The 21872-nt window shown below is 48.4% G+C and overlaps 1 protein-coding gene across 3 annotated transcripts in view; it reads right to left on the reverse strand.

Moving 5' to 3' along the window:
* CE3H16orf96 (chromosome E3 C16orf96 homolog) overlaps positions 1 to 12389 on the reverse strand; it is a 38273-nt gene extending 25884 nt beyond the window's left edge. For all 3 annotated transcript variants that reach the window (XR_006294253.1, XM_043560666.1, XM_043560667.1), the window contains exons 1-2: positions 11745 to 12389; positions 741 to 845 (exon numbers count right to left, since the gene is read on the reverse strand). Coding sequence is in view for 2 of the 3 variants with exons in the window: in XM_043560666.1 (XP_043416601.1) it covers positions 741 to 845; positions 11745 to 12164 (525 nt within the window). In the remaining variant the exon portion in view is untranslated. The remainder of the gene's footprint in view (positions 1 to 740; positions 846 to 11744) is intronic.
* Between the last annotated feature and the right edge of the window lie 9483 nt (positions 12390 to 21872).

Genomic DNA, 21872 nt, shown 5'->3' on the forward strand with positions numbered 1-21872 from the left:
TGCTATCTGGGGGCAAGTCGTAAAACCTCAATCACAATACCAGCCTGCAGGAGTGGAGACCTGGCCTCTGAGCCCAGCTCTGACTCACCAGCTGTGACCTCATGCTTCAGGGATGCTGTGTGCTTCCACATCATGGTAAGGAGTTAGTATATACCTGGATTGATGTCCTTGTGACTCCAAGGGGAGATAGACTGTATGCCTATGCTAGGTTTATTCCACTTTGCAGCGTGGACAGAGCTTTATAGGAAAAGCTGGAATCTTTCTGCTAAGTTGGTGGAATATAAGCCTGGAGTTACCAAGACTTAGGGAGTACCTGTCTGAGAATGAAGCCAGTCCAGAGGAGAGCATCAGTGACAGATGTTGATGTGGCATGAGCACCTAGATCTGGTTGTACCTGAAGGCAACTCTGGACATTTTAGTAAATGAGACACTACATTCTCTTATTTTGCCTAAGCCAGGATGAACTAGGTTTCTGTAACTTACAAATGGTCTCCTAACACAGCAGAGCGAGGAGCATGGTGGGAGCCACGGACAGTTCAGTGGCACGGGCTAGGTGGGAGCCATGAAGAGTTTAGTGGGATGGGCTAAGTGGCTGGTCAATGTCAAACCCCTTCTCCTGCTCTCAGGGCTGTGTTCTTTGACTAAGAACAGGCTCCCTAGATTTACCTTGTCCCCCCCCCAACCATCTGAGGTCCAAGCAGCATGGCCAGATAGCATGGAGGATGCTAGAGAGGGTCTACCTTTTCAAGTATGTCCTTCAGTTTGTCCATATCCTTTCTGAGAGTTTCAGTGGAGACTTTGAGTGCATAAATGTCAGTGAGCAAATCCTGCAGAATCTTCATGGACTGAAGGGGAAGAAGAGGGGAAAATGTGAAGTTGGGTGTGGCTGGGGGGAAAGGTATGTAAAGTGCAGAAGCTCTTTGGTGATGCCCATGGTCTAAGAAGTCCTCTTGGCTCTACCAAGGCCCAGGCTGGAACATACTCAGAGGCTAGCATATGACACCAAAGTCAACAGTGCTGAGCTCCCAGGTGGTCCGGGTGGGAAGGAGGCAACTCTATATTTCAATGTATTCAGTAACCAGGAGTCCCTCATTAGGAAGCATCTCATGCCCTTTGGTGGGACATCAGCAAGGGAGTTATGATTGGATATACATTTTAAAAGGGTCCCTCTGGCTGCATGTGTAGATTGGCTCCCAGAGGTAAGGGAGAAAGCCAGAGGACCAGTGAGGAAACTTCCAGGCAAGAGCTGATGGGAACAGTGAGTGCTGGGATCATAGCTCAGCTCCATCACTCATTGGGGCTGTTATTGCATCCTTCCAGGTTTTGGGATCCTCAATCATAAAATGAATATAAAAAATGTGATGATGAAACAAAAATGTGATGATGTATTTCAAGAGCCCAGTGCATAGTTAGGCATTCAGCTAACAAAAATAACAAACAGCAAAATGGCAGAAATCCTTCTTATCAGTAATTACATTAAATGTAAATGGATTAAACTCCCATTTAAAAGGCAGATATCAGGGGCACCTGGTTGGCTCAGTCAGTTGAGGGTCCAACTTTGGCTCAGGTCATGATCTCACGTTTGTGGGTTCAAGGCCTGCATCGGTCTCTGTGCTGACAGCTCAGAGCCTGGAGTCTGCTTTGGATTCTGTGTCTCCCTCTCTCTCTGCCCCTTTCCTGTTCACACTCTGTCTCTCAAAAAAACAAAATAAAACATAAAAAAAAATTAAAGGCAGACATTAGGGGCATCTGGGTGGCTTAGTTGCTTAAGTGCTGACTCTTGGTATCAGCTCAGCATCTCATGGTAGTGGGATGAGCCCCATGTTAGGCTCTGCACTAACAGAGAGAAACCTGCTTGGGATTCTCTCTCTCAAAATAAATGAATAAACTTGAAAAAACAAATAGGGGCACTTGGGCAGTTCAATTGGTTGAACTGATTGGTTGAAGTGATTGGTTGAACACTCTTGATTTCTACTCAGGTCATGATCTCATGCTTTGTGAATTCAAGCCTGCATCAGGATCTGTGCTGACAGTGTGGAGCCTGCTTGGAATTCTCTCTCTCCTTCTCTCTCTCTGCCTCTCCCCTGCTCACCACCTCTCTCTCTCCCTCTCTCTCTCCCTCCCTCTCTCTCTCTCTCTCAAAAATAAATAAATAAACATTAAAAAAGAATAGTTGAGCTTTCAATACCCCATTTTCAATAATGAATAAAACTAAAGAGGATCAGCAAGGAATTAGATTTGCACAACACTATAAACCAACTAGACATAACAGACATCTTTAGGGCACTCCAGTCAACAATGGCAGAATACACATTCTTCCCAAGCATACACAGAACATTCTATAGGAGAGACCATATGCTAGTCCATAACACAAGTGTCAACACATTTTTTAAAGGACTGAAATCATGCAAAATGTGTACTCTGACTGCAATGGATTCAAATACATCAATAATAGAAGAAAGTATTAGAAATTTGCCAGTAAATGGAAACCAAACAACACTCTTCTGAATAAGCAATGGGTCAAAGAAGAGATCACCAGTGAAATCAAAATCCAGTTTGAGATGAATTAAAACAAACAGAACACACTAGAACTTATGGGATGCAGCTGAAACTAGCCTTCAGACACTGGAAAAAAGCAACGCAAAAAAACCTGAAGCAAGTAGAAAAAGTGAAGCAATAAAGAGTAAAGTGGGAACTAATTAGAGAATAGAAAAATAAGAGAGGAAATCAATAAAACTAAAAACTGGTTCTTTGAAAACATCAACAAAGTTAGCAGATCTTAAGCGAGACTGACCAAGAAAAAAGGAGAAGAAATCAGAAATGCAGGAGGGAACATTACCCTACAGAAATAAAAAGAGAGGCACCTGGGTGGCTCAGTCAGTTAAGCATCTGACTCTTGATTTCAGCTCAGGTTGTGGTCTCGTGGTTCTTGAGTTTGAGCCCCATGTCAGGCTCTGCACAGACAGTGCAGAATCCCACTGCTTGGGATTCTCTCGCATTCCTCTCTCTCTACCCCTCCTTTGCTCATGCTTTCTCTTTCTCTCTCAAAATAAATAAATAAACTTAAAAGAAATAAAAAGAATTATGAAGGACTACTGTGAACAACTGTAGGCCTACAAGTTAGTTACCTGGGTGGCTCAGTTGACTTTGGCTCAGGTCGTGATCTCATGGTTCATGAGTCCAAGTCCCACATCAGGTGAGCTCAAGCCCTACTTCAAGGGGAACATGAGCCCTGCTTCAGGTGAGTCCCATTTCTTTCTTTCTCTCTCTCTCTCTCTCTCCCCCTCCCTGCCCCTCGTGGGATTCTCTCTCTCTCCCTCTCTTTTCTGCCCTTACTCAGTTGAGCCCTCTCTCTCTCAATAAAAAAAAAAAAAAGAAAGAAGAGAAAATTTGAATAGATCTAAGACAAGTGAAGAGATTTGAAACAGTGATTTAAAAAAAAGAGAGAGAGAGATGCCTGGGTGGCTCGGTCAGTTAAGCATCTGCTCTTGGTTTCAGCTCAGGTCATAATCTCACAGTTTATGAGTTCGAGACCCTCATCAGGTTCTGCATTGGCAGTGCAAAGTCTGCTTGAGATTTTCTCTCTCTCTCTCTTTCTCTCTGCCCCTCCTGTGCTCTCTCTCTCTCTCAAAAAAAAAAAAAAAAAACTTAAAAAAATAAAGAGACCCAGGCTGAGACGGCTTCACCACTCACTTCTATCAAACATTTAAAGGAGAATTAATACCAATTCTTTATAGTCTTTTCCAAAAAAGTCGAAGAATTCCAGACTTATTCTATGAGGCCAATATTATTCAAAAATCTCAATAGGCATTTCTCCAAAGATGATATACAAATGGCCACTAAGCACATGAGGAAAGATGTTCAACATCATCAGTCATCAGGGAAAAAACAAATCAAAACCACAATGAGATACCACTTCATACCCACTAGGATGGTTACAATCAAAAGTCAGCTATAGTAAGTGTTGGTGAGGATGTACAAAAATTGGAACCTTCACATACTGTTGGTGGGAATGCGATATGGTACAGCCACTTTAGGAAACAGTGTGGCAGTTCCTCATAAGACAGAACACAGAGGGGTGCCTGGGTGGCACAGTCAGTTAAGCGTCCGACTTCAGCCAGGTCACGATCTCGCGGTCCGTGAGTTCGAGCCCCGCATCAGGCTCTGGACTGATGGCTCGGAGCCTGGAGCCTGTTTCCGATTCTGTGTCTCCCTCTCTCTCTGCCCCTCCCCCGTTCATGCTCTGTCTCTCTCTGTCCCAAAAATAAATAAACGTTGAAAAAAAAATTAAAAAAAAAAAAAGATAGAACACAGAGTTACCAAATGACCCAGCAGGTCTACTCCTAGGTATATATCTAAGAGAAATGAAAACCTGTATATGAATGTTTATAGCAGCATTATTCATAACAGCTCCAAGTAGAAACAATCCAAATGTCAATCAACTGGCAGATACACAAAACATGATATAGTCACAATATGGAATATCATTCAGCCATAAAAAGGAACCTAGTACTGATTCCAAGGAAAATGAACCTCAGAAACACGATGCTAACTAATCCAAACACAAAAGACAACACATTGCATGATTCCGTTTATATGAAGCATATAGAATAGAAAAATTTACAAGACAGAAAGCAGATTAGTGGTTGCTTAGGGTTGGCGGGGGGGGAGGGGGTGGTTTGCAGTGGAGCCTGAGGGGATAGATTGGTGACAAAGGGTACAGGGTTTCTTTTAGGGGGATGAAAATATTCTAAAATTGACTGTGGTGATGGGTGTACAATTCTATGAATAGACTGGAACCACTGAATTGTACACTCTTAAAGGGGTGAACTGTATGGTATGTGATTTTTTTTAAGTTTATTTATTTATTTTGAGAGAGAGAGAGAGAGAGGGAGGGAGGGGCAGAGAGAGGGATACAGAGAGAGTCCCAAGCAGCCTCTGCACTGGCAGCACAGAGCCCAATGCAGGGCTCGACTCATGAACCATGAGATCATGACCTGAGCTGAAACCAAGAGTGGGACGCTTAACTGACTGAGCCACCCAGGCGCCCCTGGTATGTGAATTTTATCACAATAAAGCTGACTGATAAATAAATAGCACCCCATGTTCTTGGATTAGAAGGCTTAATTCCCAAATTGATCTACAGATTAAGCTTAATTCTTATAAAAATGCCAGTTTGTTCTCTTTCATAAAAACTGACAGCTGGATCCTAAAATTCTTTTTTTTTTTAATTTTTTAATGTTTATTTATTTTTGAGACAGAGGGAGACGGAGTGTGAGTGAGGGAGGGGCAGAGAGAGAGGGAGACATAGAATCTGAAGCAGGCTCCAGGCTCTGAGCTGTCAGCACAGAGTCTGATGCGGGGCTCGAACCCACGAACCGTGAGATCATGACCTGAGCCGAAGTTGGACACTCAACCAAATGAGCCACCCAGGCGCCCCCCTAAAATTCTTATGTTAATGCAAGGGACTCAGAATAGCCAAACGATCTCAAAAAAAAAAAAAAAAAAAAAGAGCAAAGCTGGAAGACTCACACTTCCTGATTTCAAAACTTTCTGCAAAGCTACAGTAATCAAGACAGTGTGGTATTGGCATAAGAAAAGATACATAGGTCAGTAGAAGAGAAATGACAGTCCAGAAATAGTCACGTTTACAATAAGAATGCCAAAACAAATCAATAGGGGAAGAGCTGTCTTCAACAAACAGTACTGAACAGATGGATATCCACATACAAAAGAATGAACGACTCTTACCTCACACTGTATATAAACATTAACTGAAAATGGCTCCTATGTCTCAATTTAAGAGATAAACTATAGACCATTTACTCCCATGTTGTAGAAGAAAACATAGCAGTAAATCTTCAAGACCTTGGCCAGGCCATGGTTTCTTAGATATGCCACCAAAAGCATAAGCGACAATCCATCAAAAAGCGTGACAAAAGAGATACATAAATTGTACTCCAGAAAAATTTAAAACTTTGCCTAGCAAAGGACACTGTCAAGAAAGTGAAGACAACTCACAGAATGATAGACAACATTTATAAATCACACACATGGCATCATATATGCAGAATATATAAAGAACTCTTACAACTCAACAATAAAAAGACAATCCAATTAAAATTGGTCAAGTAATCTGAATAGGCATTTCTCCCAGGAGGAGTTATAAATGGCCGCTAGACACCTGAAAAAGATGCTCAGCACAGTCACCAGAAAAATGCAAATCAAAACCACAAGGTATATGCCCAAATGAAAACATACTCACAGGACAATGTATACACCATTGTTCATAGTGACCACTACTCCTAACAACCTACAGGTGGAAAAAAACAAATGTCCACCAATTGAGAAAAAAGTGTGGTCTATCCACCCAGTGGAATATCATTCGGCAATAAAAAAAATAAAGTACTGATACACGTGACAGCATGGATCAACCTTGAAGACATCATGGTAAGTGCAAGAGTGGGGCTCAAAAAGGAGCAGGAAGAAGAATGATAGCTAATGGTTAAGGGGGTTTTGGGAGGAGGTTGTAGGAAATGTCCTAAAATTGATTGTAATTGCTGCAGAACACTGTGAGCATACTAAAATCCCTGAACTGTACACTTTACTTTTTAAAGATTTTTATTTTTTTTATTTTTTATTTTTCAACGTTTATTTATTTTTGGGACAGAGAGAGAGCATGAACGGGGGAGGGCCAGAGAGAGGGAGACACAGAATCGGAAACAGGCTCCAGGCTCCGAGCCATCAGCCCAGAGCCTGACGTGGGGCTCGAACTCACGGACCGCGAGATCGTGACCTGGCTGAAGTCGGACGCTTAACCGACTGCGCCACCCAGGCACCCCAAAGATTTTTATTTTTAAGTGATCCCAACATGGGGCTCAAACTCGCAACCCCGAGATCAAGAGTCACATGCTCTACCGACTGATCCAGCCAGGCACTCCATGAACCATACACTCTAAATGGATGAATATTTTGGTATGTATATGAACATATGTATATCTCAATAAAAATGCAAAAAATAGCATTTTTGTTTTAGAAAAAACTGGGGGAAATTTCAATACAGTCTATTGGATGGTATTTGGGAGTTGTTAATTTTGTCAGGAGTGGTAATGGTATTATAGGAAGGGTTTCATGAGTCTTTATCTGCTGTAGATGGAAAACATTTTTCAGGGAAATCTCTGAAGTCTAGATCTTACACCAGTGCAGGAATGCTTCCCTCTCCCCCTGTCTCCCTGGAGGCAACCAGGGGCCTAAGTTATAAGTTACCTGAGCAGGAGTCACCCCCCCCCAACCCCCATCACACACACACACACACACACACACACACACACACACACACGTAGTCCAGGGCAAACCCAGAAAAGGTGGCAAACCCCAGGCTAACACCTGCCTTCCCTGCCTTTCCTTCCCTGCCTTTCCTTCCCAGGGAACAGCAATACAAAGGTACTTGCCAGCACCCTGAAGAGGTGCTGGCCCCATAGAAACTTCATTACTGTTATTGCAGTAACCTTGACCCTATTCTCTAAAACCCCAGAGTGTTTTCACACCTTTCAGCTTTGTTATGAAATTTTCAAACATTAAGAAATTTTCTTTTTTTTTTTTTTAACGTTTATTTTTTTGAGACAGAGAGAGATAGAGCATGAACGAGGGAGGGTCAGAGAGAGGGAGACACAGAATCTGAAACAGGCTCCAGGCTCTGGGCTGTCAGCACAGAGCCCGACGCAGGGCTCGAACTCATGGACCGCGAGATCATGACCTGAGCTGAAGTCGGCCGCCCAACCGACTGAGCCACCCAGGCACCCCTATTATGAAATTTTCAAACATTAACTTAAATTTAAAATCATTTTAGGAGCACCTGGCTGGCTCAATGGGCTAAGCATCCGACTCTTGGTTTTGGCTCAGATCATGATGTCACAGTGTTGTGAGTTTGAGCCCTGAATCAGGCTCTGCGCTGGCTGTGCGGAGCCTGCTTGGGATTCTTTCTCTCTCTGCCTCTCCCCCACTGGCGCTGTCTCTGCCTCTCTCAAAATAAATAAATCAACTTTATTTTTAAAAATAAATAAATTTAAAATCATTTCAATTTGTGGGATCTACATCAGGAGTTTTTCAGCGAGTCAAATGGGAAGGGAGTTTTGAAATCAGAAAAAGCAACAACAGGTTGTAGCAATCCCTACAGGGACCTCGACTTTATTTATGGAAACAGGGTCAGCCAGAACGGTATTTTATTGTTGTTGTTGTGGTTGTTGTTGTTTTTTCAGTAGGCTCCACCTGCAACATGGGGCTTGAAGTCATGACCCAAGAGATCCAGAGTGGCCTGCTCTACTTACTGACTGGAGGCAGCCATGCGCCCCCAGAATAGTCTAAATAAACAGCTGATGCGGTCTCTCCTTCTCTCCTGTGAGGCTAATGGCCAGGGGTTATCATCACAACTGTGATAACCGAGGTCTCAAGGACACAGTCAAGGACCTCCAGACTCAGCTTTCTAGAATCTGGCTGGGCTCATTGGCTCATTCCAGCGTGCACTTTCTAAAACTCACGTTCAGGGCCGGTGGCCGGGGAGATGCGCGCAGGGCCTTGGAGCATGCAATTCTGGGAAAGCTCCGCAGGTGGGGCTGGCGCTCCCGCAGGCGCAGGAGGCCCCGGGTCAGAGCCTCCCCGGGGGCTGCGGGGACAATACACAGGGCGAGCATGGGGAGCACAGTTTTTCTAACTCGGCAGTCCTCAAGGTGCGGGGCGGGAGGAGTGGGGCGGGGAGCGAGTTGGCTCCCAGCGGGCATTTGGCAGAGTCTGCAGGCAGTTTTGGTTGTCACCACGAGGGGGCACTTCTGGCACCTGGAGGGTGGAAGCCGAGGACGCTGCTTAACATCCCACAGCTCACACGTTGACCCTCACGAGGAAGAATTATCTGTGAGGGTGACGGCCGCTGCAATCTCAGCCTGCAGTGCCCGAGCCCCAAATCTGGCGTGCGCTAACCATGCCTGCAGAGCCCCGCAAACCTTCTCTCAAGAAGCCTCCTTGGTGCCGACCCTAGTTTTCTGGGCACCATTCACTCTGTCCGGGGTGGGTGCCAGGTCCAGCAGGCTTCTCTTTCCACACTTTGGGCCTTTGCACCTTGATAGGCACTCGTAGAGGACAGCACAGGACACCAATCCGGCCAGCCCCAGAGAAAGGGGTGGGGGGAGGCAGGGGCAGGGGACGTGACCTGGACATCCACATGGTGTTTGGTCTGCGGGCCTGACTGGCTGGTGCTGCAGATACTTAGGTAAGCAGCTTGCACCATCCCAGAACCAGTTACCATAGCAACACCCTTGAGGGAGTAGGGTGGGGACCGTCGCTGCGGTAACCCCAAGCAACCTCAGCCAAGGCCAGGCCAGGGGCACGTTCTCTAATCCTAGATGCACAAATAGTCCTCTGAAGCCATGCTGGAGCCCGTCCAGCAGCGCCCTTCATGTGCTGGCTGGGTCACTCTGGGTACTGTGCATTCTAGAAACCTCCACCCACTAGGGCAAGCCAGGGACAGGCTGCTTGGACACTGTGTCCATCTCTCCAGCCTCCGAGGCCTCTGTAATCTACACTGGGGCACCCATTCAGCCTTCTTTGTCTCTGGCAACAATTCTTGTCTTAAAGTCTCTCTTGTCTGATAGGAGCAGTGTGACCACTCTAGCTCTTCTGATAACTGCTTGCATGGAGTACCTTTTTCCAAACTTTTATTTTCAACCTATTTGTCTTGGAATCTAAAATGTGTCTCCTATAGACATGGCATAGTTTAATCATGCCTTTTTTCTTTTAAGTGATTCTGCCAACCTCTGCTCTGTGTGTGTGTGTGTGTGTGTGTGTGTGTGTGTGGTAAAATGCACAGGATACCGAAACAAAATTAATTCAGTGGGGCATTTGGTACATTCACAAGGTTGGCAACTGTCACCATGACCTACTTCTAGAACATTTTCATCACCCCGAAGAGAAACCCAATACCCATCAGCAGTGGCTTCCCATAGTCACCACCTCCCAGCCCCTGGCAACCACTAATATACTTTCTGTCTCTACGGACTTGCCTTTTCTGGATGTTTCATGGTCTCACTCATAGGTGGAATTTAAGAAACAAAACAGATGGGGGCACCTGGGTGGCTCAGTCGGTTAAGTATCTAACTTCAGCTCAGGTCATGATCTCGCCATTCCCAAGTTTGAGCCCCGCACCAGCAGGCTCTGTGCTGAGAGATCAGAGCCTGGAACTTGCTTCAGATTCTGTGTCTACCTCTCTCTCTGCCCCGCCCCCTCACATTCTGTCTGTCTGTCTCTCTCTCTCTCAAAAATAAACATTTAAAAAAATTTTTTTAGAGAAATAAAACAGATGAACGTAGGAGAAGAGAAGGGAAAAGTAACAGGGAGGCAAACCGTAAGAGACTCTTAAATACAGAGAACAAACTGAGGGTTGCTGGAGGGGAGGTGGGGAGGGGGAGGGGCTAAATGGGTGATGGGCATTAAGGAGGCCACTTGTTGGGATGAGCACTGGGTGTCATATGTAAGTGATGAATCACTAAATTCTACTACTGAAACCAACACTACACTATATGTTAACTAACCTGGATAAGAAAGGAAAGAGAGAAAGAAAGAAAGAAAAAAGAAAGAAAGAAACAAAGAAAGAGAGAAAGAAAGAAGAGAAAAGAAAAGGAAAGAAAAGAGAAGAAAAGAAAAGATGGAAGAAAAGAGACACAGAATCATGCACTACGTGGTCTTTGCATCTGGCTGCTTTACTTAGCATGGGATTTCACATTGGTCCGCATTGCCTTGCCTCTCAGCCCACCTTGGCCAGACTTCACCCTCTCCCTGTCCCTCAGGGCTCCCGGTGCCTGACTTCGCTGAGCTCACGGTGACCCCAGTTTCCCTGCTCAGTTCAAGTCTCTGGATAACGCTCCTAGTGACTGCTGCCTGGGCACCCAGAATACCTCGAGCTCTGTCTAAGCACTTCCGACGCATTACCTTGTCTCGTACCAATCTTGAGGCAATCCTGGGAGGAGGAAACCATGATCATCCCCCACCCCCTGGTCCAGTGGGTAAGCAGCACCATGCTGAGCACCCCCACATTCTTATGCCCCTCACCTGCCCCTCCCAGCTCAGGTTTGCGCCGGCAAATGAGGACATTTGCTAACACTGTGTGGCCCCAAGTGGGTTAAACTTCTCAATGCCTCAATGCCTCACCTAAGCTGGGGGTGATCATCGCACCTGTCTCCTGTGGGTGCTATGAAAATGAAAGGGGTTAACAGACGTAAGCCTCTAACTCACCCGGAGCAGGGGAGCGCTCCTTCTACTGGGAAGGAGCCAAACTTCCCTTCCCTGGGCAGGGAGCCAAACAGAGCCTCAAGGGCAAAGGGGACAGTGAGGAGATGAGGGAATGGCAGAATCTGGTCTGTGTTTCTGAACTCTCTTCATCACCCGAAAAGGAGACCCCATAGCCACTGGCCTATCTTTCCCCTTTCCCCCTTCCCCCAGCCCCTGCCAACCACCTGTTGGCTTCCTTTCTCTATGGATCTGCCTGTTTCACACCACAGGTGGCCTTCTGTGTCTGGCTTCTTTCCTCAATGCTTGACAAAGGGTGCAAGCTTGGAGCTTTGGTTCTGCCTGACTCCAAAGCCCCATCCCCCCTGTTTGGTGGGGGAGAGCCCATCGCAAGGCGCACAAAGGGAGAGGGAGAAGGCGCCTGGGTGGAGAGCAGGAAGGGCAGGAAGCTTCCGGACCAGGTGGTTTACCTTTGCGATGGCTTCTTCATTGCTTTCCACCATCTTCCGGAGCTTTATCAGGTGCCACAGATCCTGGGCGGGCTGGCCCTTGCCCCGGCTGCCGTCCAGCAGCTGGGAAGTGGATGGCAGGTCCTGCAGCATGGCCAGCTGGCTCTCCATCTTGTCGATGCGGCTCACCACGTGGTCAAAGACGTTGCTGAGTCTCTTCATGGGGTGCAGGATGGGCTGGGCGTCTGCTTCCCGGGGCATGAACGCGGCCAGCGGGGTTTGGAGAAAGTCCTCGTCTCCCGAGAGGACCTTCTTGAGCTCAGCCAGGTGGATGTGCTCCAGGATGCCCTGGAGCAGGAGGTGCAGGGCCTTGAAGTTCACCACCCCGCACTGCGGGATGGCGATGTTGACCAGCTCAGAGAATGTTAGCGAGAAGCTCATTCTGCAAGGAGGAGAGGCTGGGCTGGGCTTTCTGGGTGTCCACGGGGACAAGTGGTGGCTTTCAGGGGACACACGAGCTGTACAGACAGGTCCTCAGAGGCCCAGGGAGGCTGCAGGTCATGGCGGTCAGAGAGAAAATGGCCTCTGTGCTGGCCGGAGCTCAGGTGAGAGCTTCTGGTTGCTAAGACACCAAAGAACGTGGGCAGGTCGGCGTGCTTCCGGGGGGCCTGGAGTGGGGCAGGGTGGGCGTTCAATGAAAAGTTGATGAGTGAACAGAAGGACGGTCAGCCTTTCATGTCAAGCCCTTCAGTTATGTAAGACCCATGACCCCTTCTAAGAAGCATGCAGTGAAGGTGATGGGGAGGAAGCTTGCTCTTCGGAAGCCTTTAGAATTAGGACAGGAAAACAGTTCTTGGAGTTAGGAGAAAAGAGGACGTAGAAAGGAGTCTGAAGAGCTAAGCTGGTCTCCAGACATGAGCCAAAGGCCCCACAGATGTTCAGGCTTCTGGTGGGGAGTGGGGATGGGGGTGGAAAGGGCAAGAGGCAGCTGGCTTTCCACAGGTCTGAACTCTGCATGGCCCTGCCCACCCCGGTGAGGACATCCCCACCAGGGGATGCCAAACCTTGCTCTGCTCCCCGCTAGAGCCAGGGCTCCAGAAGCCCCCATGCCCCGAGGACACGGCTGTGAGCCAGCTGCCACTTGGGCTCCTATGTGGTCAGGCCCTGCTTGTGTCAATTCTTGGACAAGAATGCTCATCCTGGTCTCCTGGGGAAGTCTGCAGGGAAGGTCCTTGGCTTAACCCCAGGAGCCCCACTCCTGGAACATCCTTGGCACACAACACACGCTGCTTCTGCACAGTGCACGGCATGAGCCCTGCTCAGGGGTATAGTTGGCTGAGGGGCGGTCTCCCCCAGCTTGCCCACAAAGGGTGGAGCACCTGTCCACTCTGGGTTCATGGAGATGTGTGCATGTCTCTTTCTCAACAGCTGTGGGACCTTGTGCAAATGACTTAACCTCTCTGAGTCTCCGCTTCCCCGCTGCCTAATTGGAAACAAAACCTTCCATGTGAGGTTGCCGAGGGGAGGGGCAGTGTGTGTGTGTGTGTGTATGTGTGTGTGTGTGCACGTGTGCTGCAATAACACATGTGAAGTGCCAGCCACTCTGACTCAAAAGAATTCCTTTCCCCCAGAACTGACCTGATTGATATTCCACTCTTGCCAGCCAATGATCATGGCTCAGTCAGGTGAGCATCCAACTTCCACTCAGGTGGAACTCACAATTCATGAGTTCGAGCCCCGTGTCGGTCCTCTGCTGTCAGCACCAACCCTGCTTCAGATCCTCTGTCTTCCTCTCTCTCTGCCCCTCCCTCTCTCTCTTAAAGAAAAAGAAAAAGAAAAAGCCACCGGGATGCCTGGGTGGCTCAGTTGGTTAAGCGTCTGACTCTTGATTTCGGCTCAGGTCATGGTCTTGGGGCCATGAGATCAAGCCTCCACACCCAGTGCGGAGCCTGCTTGACTCTCTCCTTCTGTCACTCTTCTCCCCCCAACCCCTGCTCTCATCGTCTCTCTCTCTCTCTCTCTCTCTCTCTCTCTCTCTCTCTCTCCCTCTCTAAAAAAAAAAAAAAAAAAGAAAGAAAAAGAAAAAAAAGCCCCCTGGCTCTCTAGGGAAAGACCAGCTGGAGTCTGGGGCACGTATTCACAGCCTGGGGTTGGCAATCAAGGCTCCAGTTCAGGACCTGGTACCAGAGCAAACCAGGACACAGGTTTGCTTCTGATAATTAACTGTGTGGCGGGTGGCTGACGTATTCTGGGCAGTCGGTGCAGCGGCTGTCCTATGAGGGGACAGGACGATTCACTGTGCAGGACAGCGGGAGGGTGGTAACCACAGCTCAGCTGCGATGGCTTTCTCTGAACAACCTCCTGACCAGCAACACTTGGGACAGCGAAGCTTGGGACTCTGTGGGCCAGGTTTCTGAGGACTGACTGTGTGTGCTTTTGGCTACGTGGGGGTAGAGATGGAGGAAGAGAAAAGCGGTCCCTGACATCGGGACCTGGCCTGGCGCCATGGTCCCTGGGGCGCCTGTGAGGCCCAGTCGGTTGAGAGTCTAACTCTTGATTTTGGCTCAGGTCGTGATCTCGCTGCTCACGAAATGCAGCCCCACGTGGGGGCTCTGCACTGCAGCACCCGATCCAAGACATTCCCCCATCACCTAACATGGACCCAAGTCCTGTAAACCCTTCAACTTAACCCTCCCAGAGAGTCCTGTGGGTTCCCCCTTGTGCTACAAGACCCAAAAATTCAAGTGCCGCCCTGAAACCTTCCAGACACACAGCCTGCCGCCCTCGTCCAGATGTGCACCCCCATTGTCGGGCAAGGCTCCCCCCAGCCAGTCCCCCAGTGGCCACACCGGCCACGCTCCTCCCTGTTCTCAGCATGCAGGGCTTCAGTTCCCTGCCAGCCTGCAAGCCAATCACATCCTCCTGCAGGCACCCCACCCTCTCATTAGAAAGAGCGGCCCAGAGCTCCGTGCTGGTTCACTGTGTTCCTGACTGCAACCCCGAGTGGCCCCATGTGGCGGGTGGTGTTCTTTTCCCCCCACCAGTGAGCGTATGTGGCTGATAACTACTGTCCTGGCCAGCCCCGGGGGTTGTACTATTGAGGGCACATGTCTCCCCCTGCCCCACCAAAGGGGTGAATGGGAGGTAATCAGGACACGGACTGTGTGGGTTCTCTCTTGTGGCAACAAGTCAACAAGACCAACTTTGCTCAACACAGTGGCTTCTTGGCTGGAGGGGTTCATTCTGCGAACTTAACGGAAAACCTTTCAGTGGGCAGAGTTTTGTGGCTTTGGGAACCGCGGGCAAGGGGCTGAGGAGCTGTATTATTACAGAACCACGGGCAAGGCTTTCCTCAACAGGCAAGGGAAAATAAGAGGAAACAGGCAGGTTAGCACAGAAACAAGACGGGACAGGTCAGCACGGGGCCAGACCAGGGGTTCCCCATGGGCCTTACAAAGAAATGTGAGTGACAGAATTGGAAGCAATTCTCGGTCACTGGGGGGGGCCAGGGTGAGCAAGTGGGTGTGAGGGTGCTTTGTCATTTGCAGGGGATGCCCGGCATCCGGAACCACCCATGTACTGGCTGGGGAAGCCTCCACTTTAGGAATCCTGGTTGGAGGCGACCACAGCTCACAGGTTCCCTGGCTCACTTTGAAGCGAGGGCATGACCCCGTGCTTGGCTTTGGCAGCTCTGGGCCCCGAGGGGTATGTTCCTCTGGGGTCTAAGAACGTGAGGCTAGTAAATGAGCCCGGGTTGCAACAGTTCAGAGAGGTGGAAACTCATCTCAAAGAACCCAGTCTGGTCTCAGGCCTTCAAGATAGGGCTGCAAGCCGACTGCAGAGACGGATATATTTCCCAGCACCAAGCAGTGGGCCTGGCAATGACTCTTCATTCTTTTCTTCAACCAGTATTTATTGGGCACCCCACCACATGCTGCACTTAATTATGGAGGAGACCACAGTGAGTAGGTCTGGGGGGCGGTCTCTGATCTCACAGAGCTTGCTGGCTAGCGGGGGAGACATTTATTTTACAGGAAAGAAATAGACTAAGGTCAAGGAGGGATAGGAGTTAGAAACATAATAAGACGGGACAAAATGAGAGTGTGGGAGGGGCACTAATTTAAGCGAGCTGGTGGGGTAGCCAGCCTCTAAGACGGCCCCCCCCCCCCCGAAGATCTCCCCTGGCAAAGACCCCCTTCTGTGGCCCCGCCCACACTGCAGCAACAACCCTGTATATCTGCCCCAGTGTATCCTGGATGCAACGTATGAATGTTTACTCCCAGTCTGCATCTATGGACACACATGCATCCACTCACTTCACGTCACAGAATGGCAAGATTTGAGAAAGCTGTGTATGTTGCAGGTGATTTGATGCCGCTGAATCAAAACAGTTGTGATCAAATGCAGGAAAAGAAAAAAGCCAACGTGTTAGAGAAGATCCAAAAACTTTAAATATCATGTCATTTTAGGTCTGGAAATAGAACACTTGTTACAAAATCAAAAGACCTAAAGACCAGACTGCCTGAGTGGAAGAGGTCACAATGCTGCTCCACAGGGTGTTCCCTGCTTCCTGGAGGATTTGCTGTCCCCAGGAAGCGACCCTGCCCTTGGGTCACCGGTCATCACCAGTCATTTGGCAACGCTGAGTTCTGACGGCAGAACCGTCTCTCAGACAATTTCAGGACAAAGTTGTCACTGGACATTCTCTGAGCGGCTGGTCGGAGCCAGAAGACAATTAACATGGTTGGAAATGACCATTAGCGTTTTTCCCCTCCCAAATAAGTTAACATCAATGATTAAATCTGTTTTGTAAAATGCCGTTCATACATTTTTCCCAGACCAGCCATTTTCATGCTGCATAGATGGCTAAGAAGGATAACCAGGTGCCTTTTCCTCCCAAGCTCCAGGAAGAACTGGACGCCAGGGCGAGTACTGCTGGTGAAGGCTCGGAGTTTGTGGTTAGTCAACACATGCCATTTCTGGCTGCCTGGTATCTGGACATTCTCCTAACTTGGGGCGGGGGTGAGGGTTAGGGGTTGGGGGGGGATCTCATGACAGGTGCAGGCAACCTGCCCCCTGCTCAGAGACTGTTTGTCCAGTCAGATCTCTGCCACCCCACTCGCCTCTGTCTCATTTGTGGTTAGGTGTGAAAAATCAACAAAGCAACTGCTGCTCCTGGTTCTGAAATTCAGGACCAATATTTTCAAGTGCAAATCACCTGTGGACTGGTCTGCTGGAAGCTGGGGGGGGGGCGTGGGGGTGGCGTGTGGGGTCGGGGAACTCAGCCACTTGCCACATTAGGCAAGACACCTGATCTAACGAAGGCCTCTTACCTCCCTGGGCCTCAGCTTTCTTGTGTCTAAAGTTAATGGCTCTAATCTCACTAGGGTAAAGAGCAGATGGAAAGGGAAGGAAGCTTTCAGGACGGCCCCAGTGGGGTTGAGGGGCCAGTGGCTGGGTGCACTCTGTGATTCCAGGCAGGCTGTCCTGGGTTGGCTTCATGACCAGCCCCAGCTTCCTGGTTCCCATGTAAGCTCTGTTCCCCAGCCAGGAACATAATTCTGTGAGCAGTCAGACCTTCCATTTGAGCCCTTTTCTGTTCAGGAAACCAGACTCAGGTTCTGTTGCCCCGACTGATCCAAAGCGCTCACTTGTGAGGCTGGCAAATGGTGAGAAACCACAAATGGAACTCAGTGAAGGTCAGGGGGACATGGGTCTAGGGAGAACACAGCCAATCCGAGCCTGAATGATGCCCACCCAGCCAGGAGGGTGTGTCCAGGTGGGAGTGCAGGCTGTGGGTGCCCACATTTCTTCTTGGGGGGGGGGTATAAAATGTGGGTTTACATTTGCACAGGGACCTGGACAGAGCATTGCTCCTTAATGAGGCCTCAGACCAGAGGTTTCCAGAACCTCTTGGGAAATGACCAAGGATCTCAGGGTGGGGGGGAGGGTCTTCCTCTCCCAGTCACTCACATCACATCCTTCACTGAGCCCTGTTTTCTTCCTAAATAACGACCAATGTCACTCACCCTTCCTTGTCCACCAGCAGCCCTGAAATCCTTTGCCTAGGACAAAGACCAAACCACATGGCGTGGTCTGTAGGATGCATGGCTGGACCCACCTCTCCCCTCTTTGGCCTTAATTCCAGCAGCTCCTTCTACTCTAACCCCCCCTACCTCCTTCCCCCCCACCCCCAGGCAACCACTGTTCTGCTTTCCATCTCTATGGTTTTTGACTACTCTTGGGACCTCATATAAGTGGAATCATGCACTGTTTGTCCTTCTGTGCCTGGCTTATCTCACTTAACATAGTGTCCTCAAGGTTCATCCATGGTGTAGCCTGTGTCAGTTTCCCTCCTTTTTGAGGCTGAATAATATTCCATTGCACGTATATACACATTTTGCTTATCCCTTCGTCCGCTGATGGGCGATGGACCTTTGGGTTGTGTTCATATTTTGGCTCCTGTGAATAATGCTGCCGGTGAACATGACGGTATAAACGCCTGTTCCAGTCCCTGCTGTAAGTTCTTGAACCCACAGGTGGAATTGCTGAGAATTCAGGTGTCTGGGGACCTGACACGCTGGTTTCTGTGGTGGCTGCACCATTCCTACCAGGCTCCAGTTTCTCCATGTGCTCACCAGAACTTGCTATTTTCTGATAACAGCTGCCCCAGTGGGTGTGAGGCGAGAACTCGTGGTTTTCATTTGTGTTTCCCTGGTCACTGGTGATGCTGAGCATCGTTTCACGTGCTAACTGGCCATTCGTATATCTCGGGAGAAATGTTTATTCCAGTCCTTTGCCCATTTAAAACTTTGTTGTTGAGTTGTAGGAGTTCTTTATGTATTCTAGATATTAACCCCTTATCAGACATACAATTTTCCAATTAACTTTCTTTTAGTCCTTGTTGAGGAACGTGATCAAAAAGATGTGACCTCCAATTGACCCATGAAAAGGACCCGAACACCTGGAGGCTCCTTAGCCCCTCCCCTGTCCTTGGCATGTGGCTGAAACATTTTTCCTGCCCCTATTTATGAGAGAAGCGAAAGTCCTACTCATCATTCAGACTTCAGCTCAGCCATTACTTTCCAAGGGAAGCCTTCCCTACCTCCTTGATTGGAATAAACATTCCACACTCTGGGATCTTAGTACTTCCCATGTCTTTCCTTCACATGTTGGCCACGGTCATTTGTGTGGCTATCTGGTTAGTGCCATTCTCCCTCATCACTCTGAGTTCCTGGAGGCAGATGTGAGTTCTAACGGGAGATGGCTTCTAGCAAGTACACAGTTGATACTTCATAAATACTTGCTGACTGAATGAATAAAACAGAGTCATTTGCAGAAAGCCTTTTTCTGAGGAAGGACCACAAAGGAGGCATTTGCTTCCTTTGGCTGAACCTCCAGATGGGTATAGAAGGGCTGATTTCTACCTTCTGCCACAACCACAGGGAACTCCTCCTGTCGCTCACACAGGGTGGATTAAATAACACAAAAGAGGCAATCAGAAACGACATTGTATGATCCTTAATAATGTGTTCAGGAAACCGCTGTGATCAGACACTGAATTTTCAGTTCCTTTACTTGAAACAATAATACTACAAGACAAGGATCACCCTTGTTTTTTTTTTGTTATTATTATTATTATTATTATTATTATTAGCACTTTGGATATATCATCCCTCTGCCTTGCAGCCTCTGTTGTTTCCGAGGATAAGTTAGCTGCTGATCTTATTTGGGTTCCCTCGTAGGCGATGAGTCATTTTTGTCTTGCTCTTTTCAAAATTTGTTTCCCTTGTCTCGTCTTTTAACTATGATGTATCCGGGCATGGCTTTCTTTACAGTGCTCCTACTTGGGAGTTTGCTGAGATGCTTGGATGTGTAGATTAATGTGGGTTTGTTCTTTCTTCTTTTTGTTTTCTTCTATTACATTGTGGAGTTTTCAGGCATTATTTCTTTAAATATTTCTTCTGCTGGGGCACCTGGGTGGCTCAGTTGGTTAAGCGTCCGACTTTGGCTAGGTCATGATCGCATGATGCATGGGTTTGAGCCTGGTGTCGGGCTCTGTGCTGACAGCTTGGAGCCCGGAGCCCGCTTCGGATTCTGTGTCTCCCTCTCTCTCTGCCCCTCTCCTACTTGCACTCTGTCTCTCAAAAATGAATAAATGTTTGGGGCGCCTGGGTGGCGCAGTCGGTTAAGCGCCCGACTTCAGCCAGGTCACGATCTCGCAGTCCGTGAGTTCGAGCCCCGTGTCGGGCTCTGGGCTGATGGCTCAGAGCCTGGAGCCTCTTTCCAATTCTGTGTCTCCCTCTCTCTGCCCCTCCCCCGTTCATGCTCTGTCTCTCTCTGTCCCAAAAATAAATAAACGTTCAAAAAAAAATGAATAAATGTTTAAAAAAATTTTTTACTATTTTTTCTGCTCCTTTCTCTCTCTCTTCTTTCCTGTGGTCACTCCCATTACACATGTGTTGGTGCACTTCATGGTGTCCCACATTTCTCTGAGGCTCTGTTCATGTTTCCTTATTCTATTTTCTCTGTTTTTCAGATTATATAATTTCTACCAATTTAGCTTCAAGCTCATTTGTTCTTTCTTTTGCCAGTTCAACCACCCTTGTTTTATAGATGAGGAATGAGGATCAGAAACTTAAATAATTTACTGACAGCCTCACACAGCTAATGAGGGGCAGAGCCAGGATCTGAATCTAAGATCTCAGGTCTCACTCCACCTATCACTTACGTATTCAATCATTCATTCACCCAATAAATATTTACTGAATGTTGACTACAGGCCAGAAACTACCCTCCAGGACAGAGAACCCCCAGCAGACAAGATTCTTGCCCTCACAAGAGCAGCAAACATGTCAACAAACGGGCCATGAGGTGACGCGGGCAGGTGCTCAGGGAGGCCTCGGGAGGGACATCTGAGCTGAAGACAGGATGTCCCTGGCGTTCCTTCAGGACAGAGATCTTTCTTCCTTTTGTCTGTCTCTCTAGCACCGGAACACAGAGCCCCGCACCCAGGAGGGGCTCAGTAAATGTTTGCTAAGTGGATGACAGCTCCAAAGGAGCGGTCCACTCTCACAGGCTGTGTCAACGACAGAAATATTACAAAACAGAAGCTAACACTGAAATCATTCATGTTTCCATTTAGAATCATTTAGCATTTAGGGGCGCCCGGGTGGCTCAGTCGATCAGGCGTCCGACTTTGGCTCAGGTCATGATCTTGCAGTTCGTGGGTTCGAGCCCCGCGTCGGGCTTTGTGCTGACATCTCAGAGCCTGGAACCCACTGTGGACTCTGTGTCTCCCTCTTTCTCTGCCCTTCCCCTGCTCATGCTCTGTCTCTTTCTTTCTCTCAAAAATAAATAAACATTAAAAAAAATTTAGAATCATTTAGCATTTACGTTGGAGGGTTGGGTGGAGGGTCTGGAAATGCCAGGTGTTGGTGAGCCTATGATGAGCAGAACTCCCACCCTCTGGTGGAGTGTAGATTGGGAGAAGGACTTTGGGAAAGTCTGTGACAGGGTATGCAGGGCTGGACACGGGTAGACCCTATGACCCAGCCATTCTACCCCACAGTGGGCAGCCAAACGTAAGAGACTCATAGCATGCACTACAATGTCTGTGACAGCAATCTCACAATCCCTAAGAATTCCCATCCGGGAATTACCCAGATACCCAGGAACAGCACAACAGATGAACCATGCTAAGTTCACACAATGGACCATCATATGGCAATGACAATGAACACTGGCAGCCTTGTGCACCGGCAGGGATGACTCACTGATAGAAAATTGAGCACAAGAAGCCTTATAGAAAGGTGCTCATACTGTATGAATCCTTTTCTATAAAAAGCACAAAAATGGAGCGTGGTGGAATGATCTTTTCTGTTAGAAGTCAGCAGCGTGGTGACCCTGGGGTGACCTCACACCCAGGGAGGGTGAGGCGGGCTGCTGGGAAACACGCATGCCGACGTGTTCCGTTTCTGAAAATGCACCGTGCCGTGCACTTGCGATGAGAGTGCTTTTCTGTATCAAAGGTCTGAGAAGCCGCCACCATTCAGACAAATCACTGACCTCACAAGGTGGGTTCCACAGGGGTGGCACGCTCCCTTCCCTTCCTGTGCTCAGTATAAAGGCAGGTTTTTACAAATGTGA

This window comes from Prionailurus bengalensis, chromosome E3 (assembly GCF_016509475.1).
Source record: "Prionailurus bengalensis isolate Pbe53 chromosome E3, Fcat_Pben_1.1_paternal_pri, whole genome shotgun sequence".
Lineage (NCBI taxonomy): Eukaryota > Metazoa > Chordata > Mammalia > Carnivora > Felidae > Prionailurus > Prionailurus bengalensis.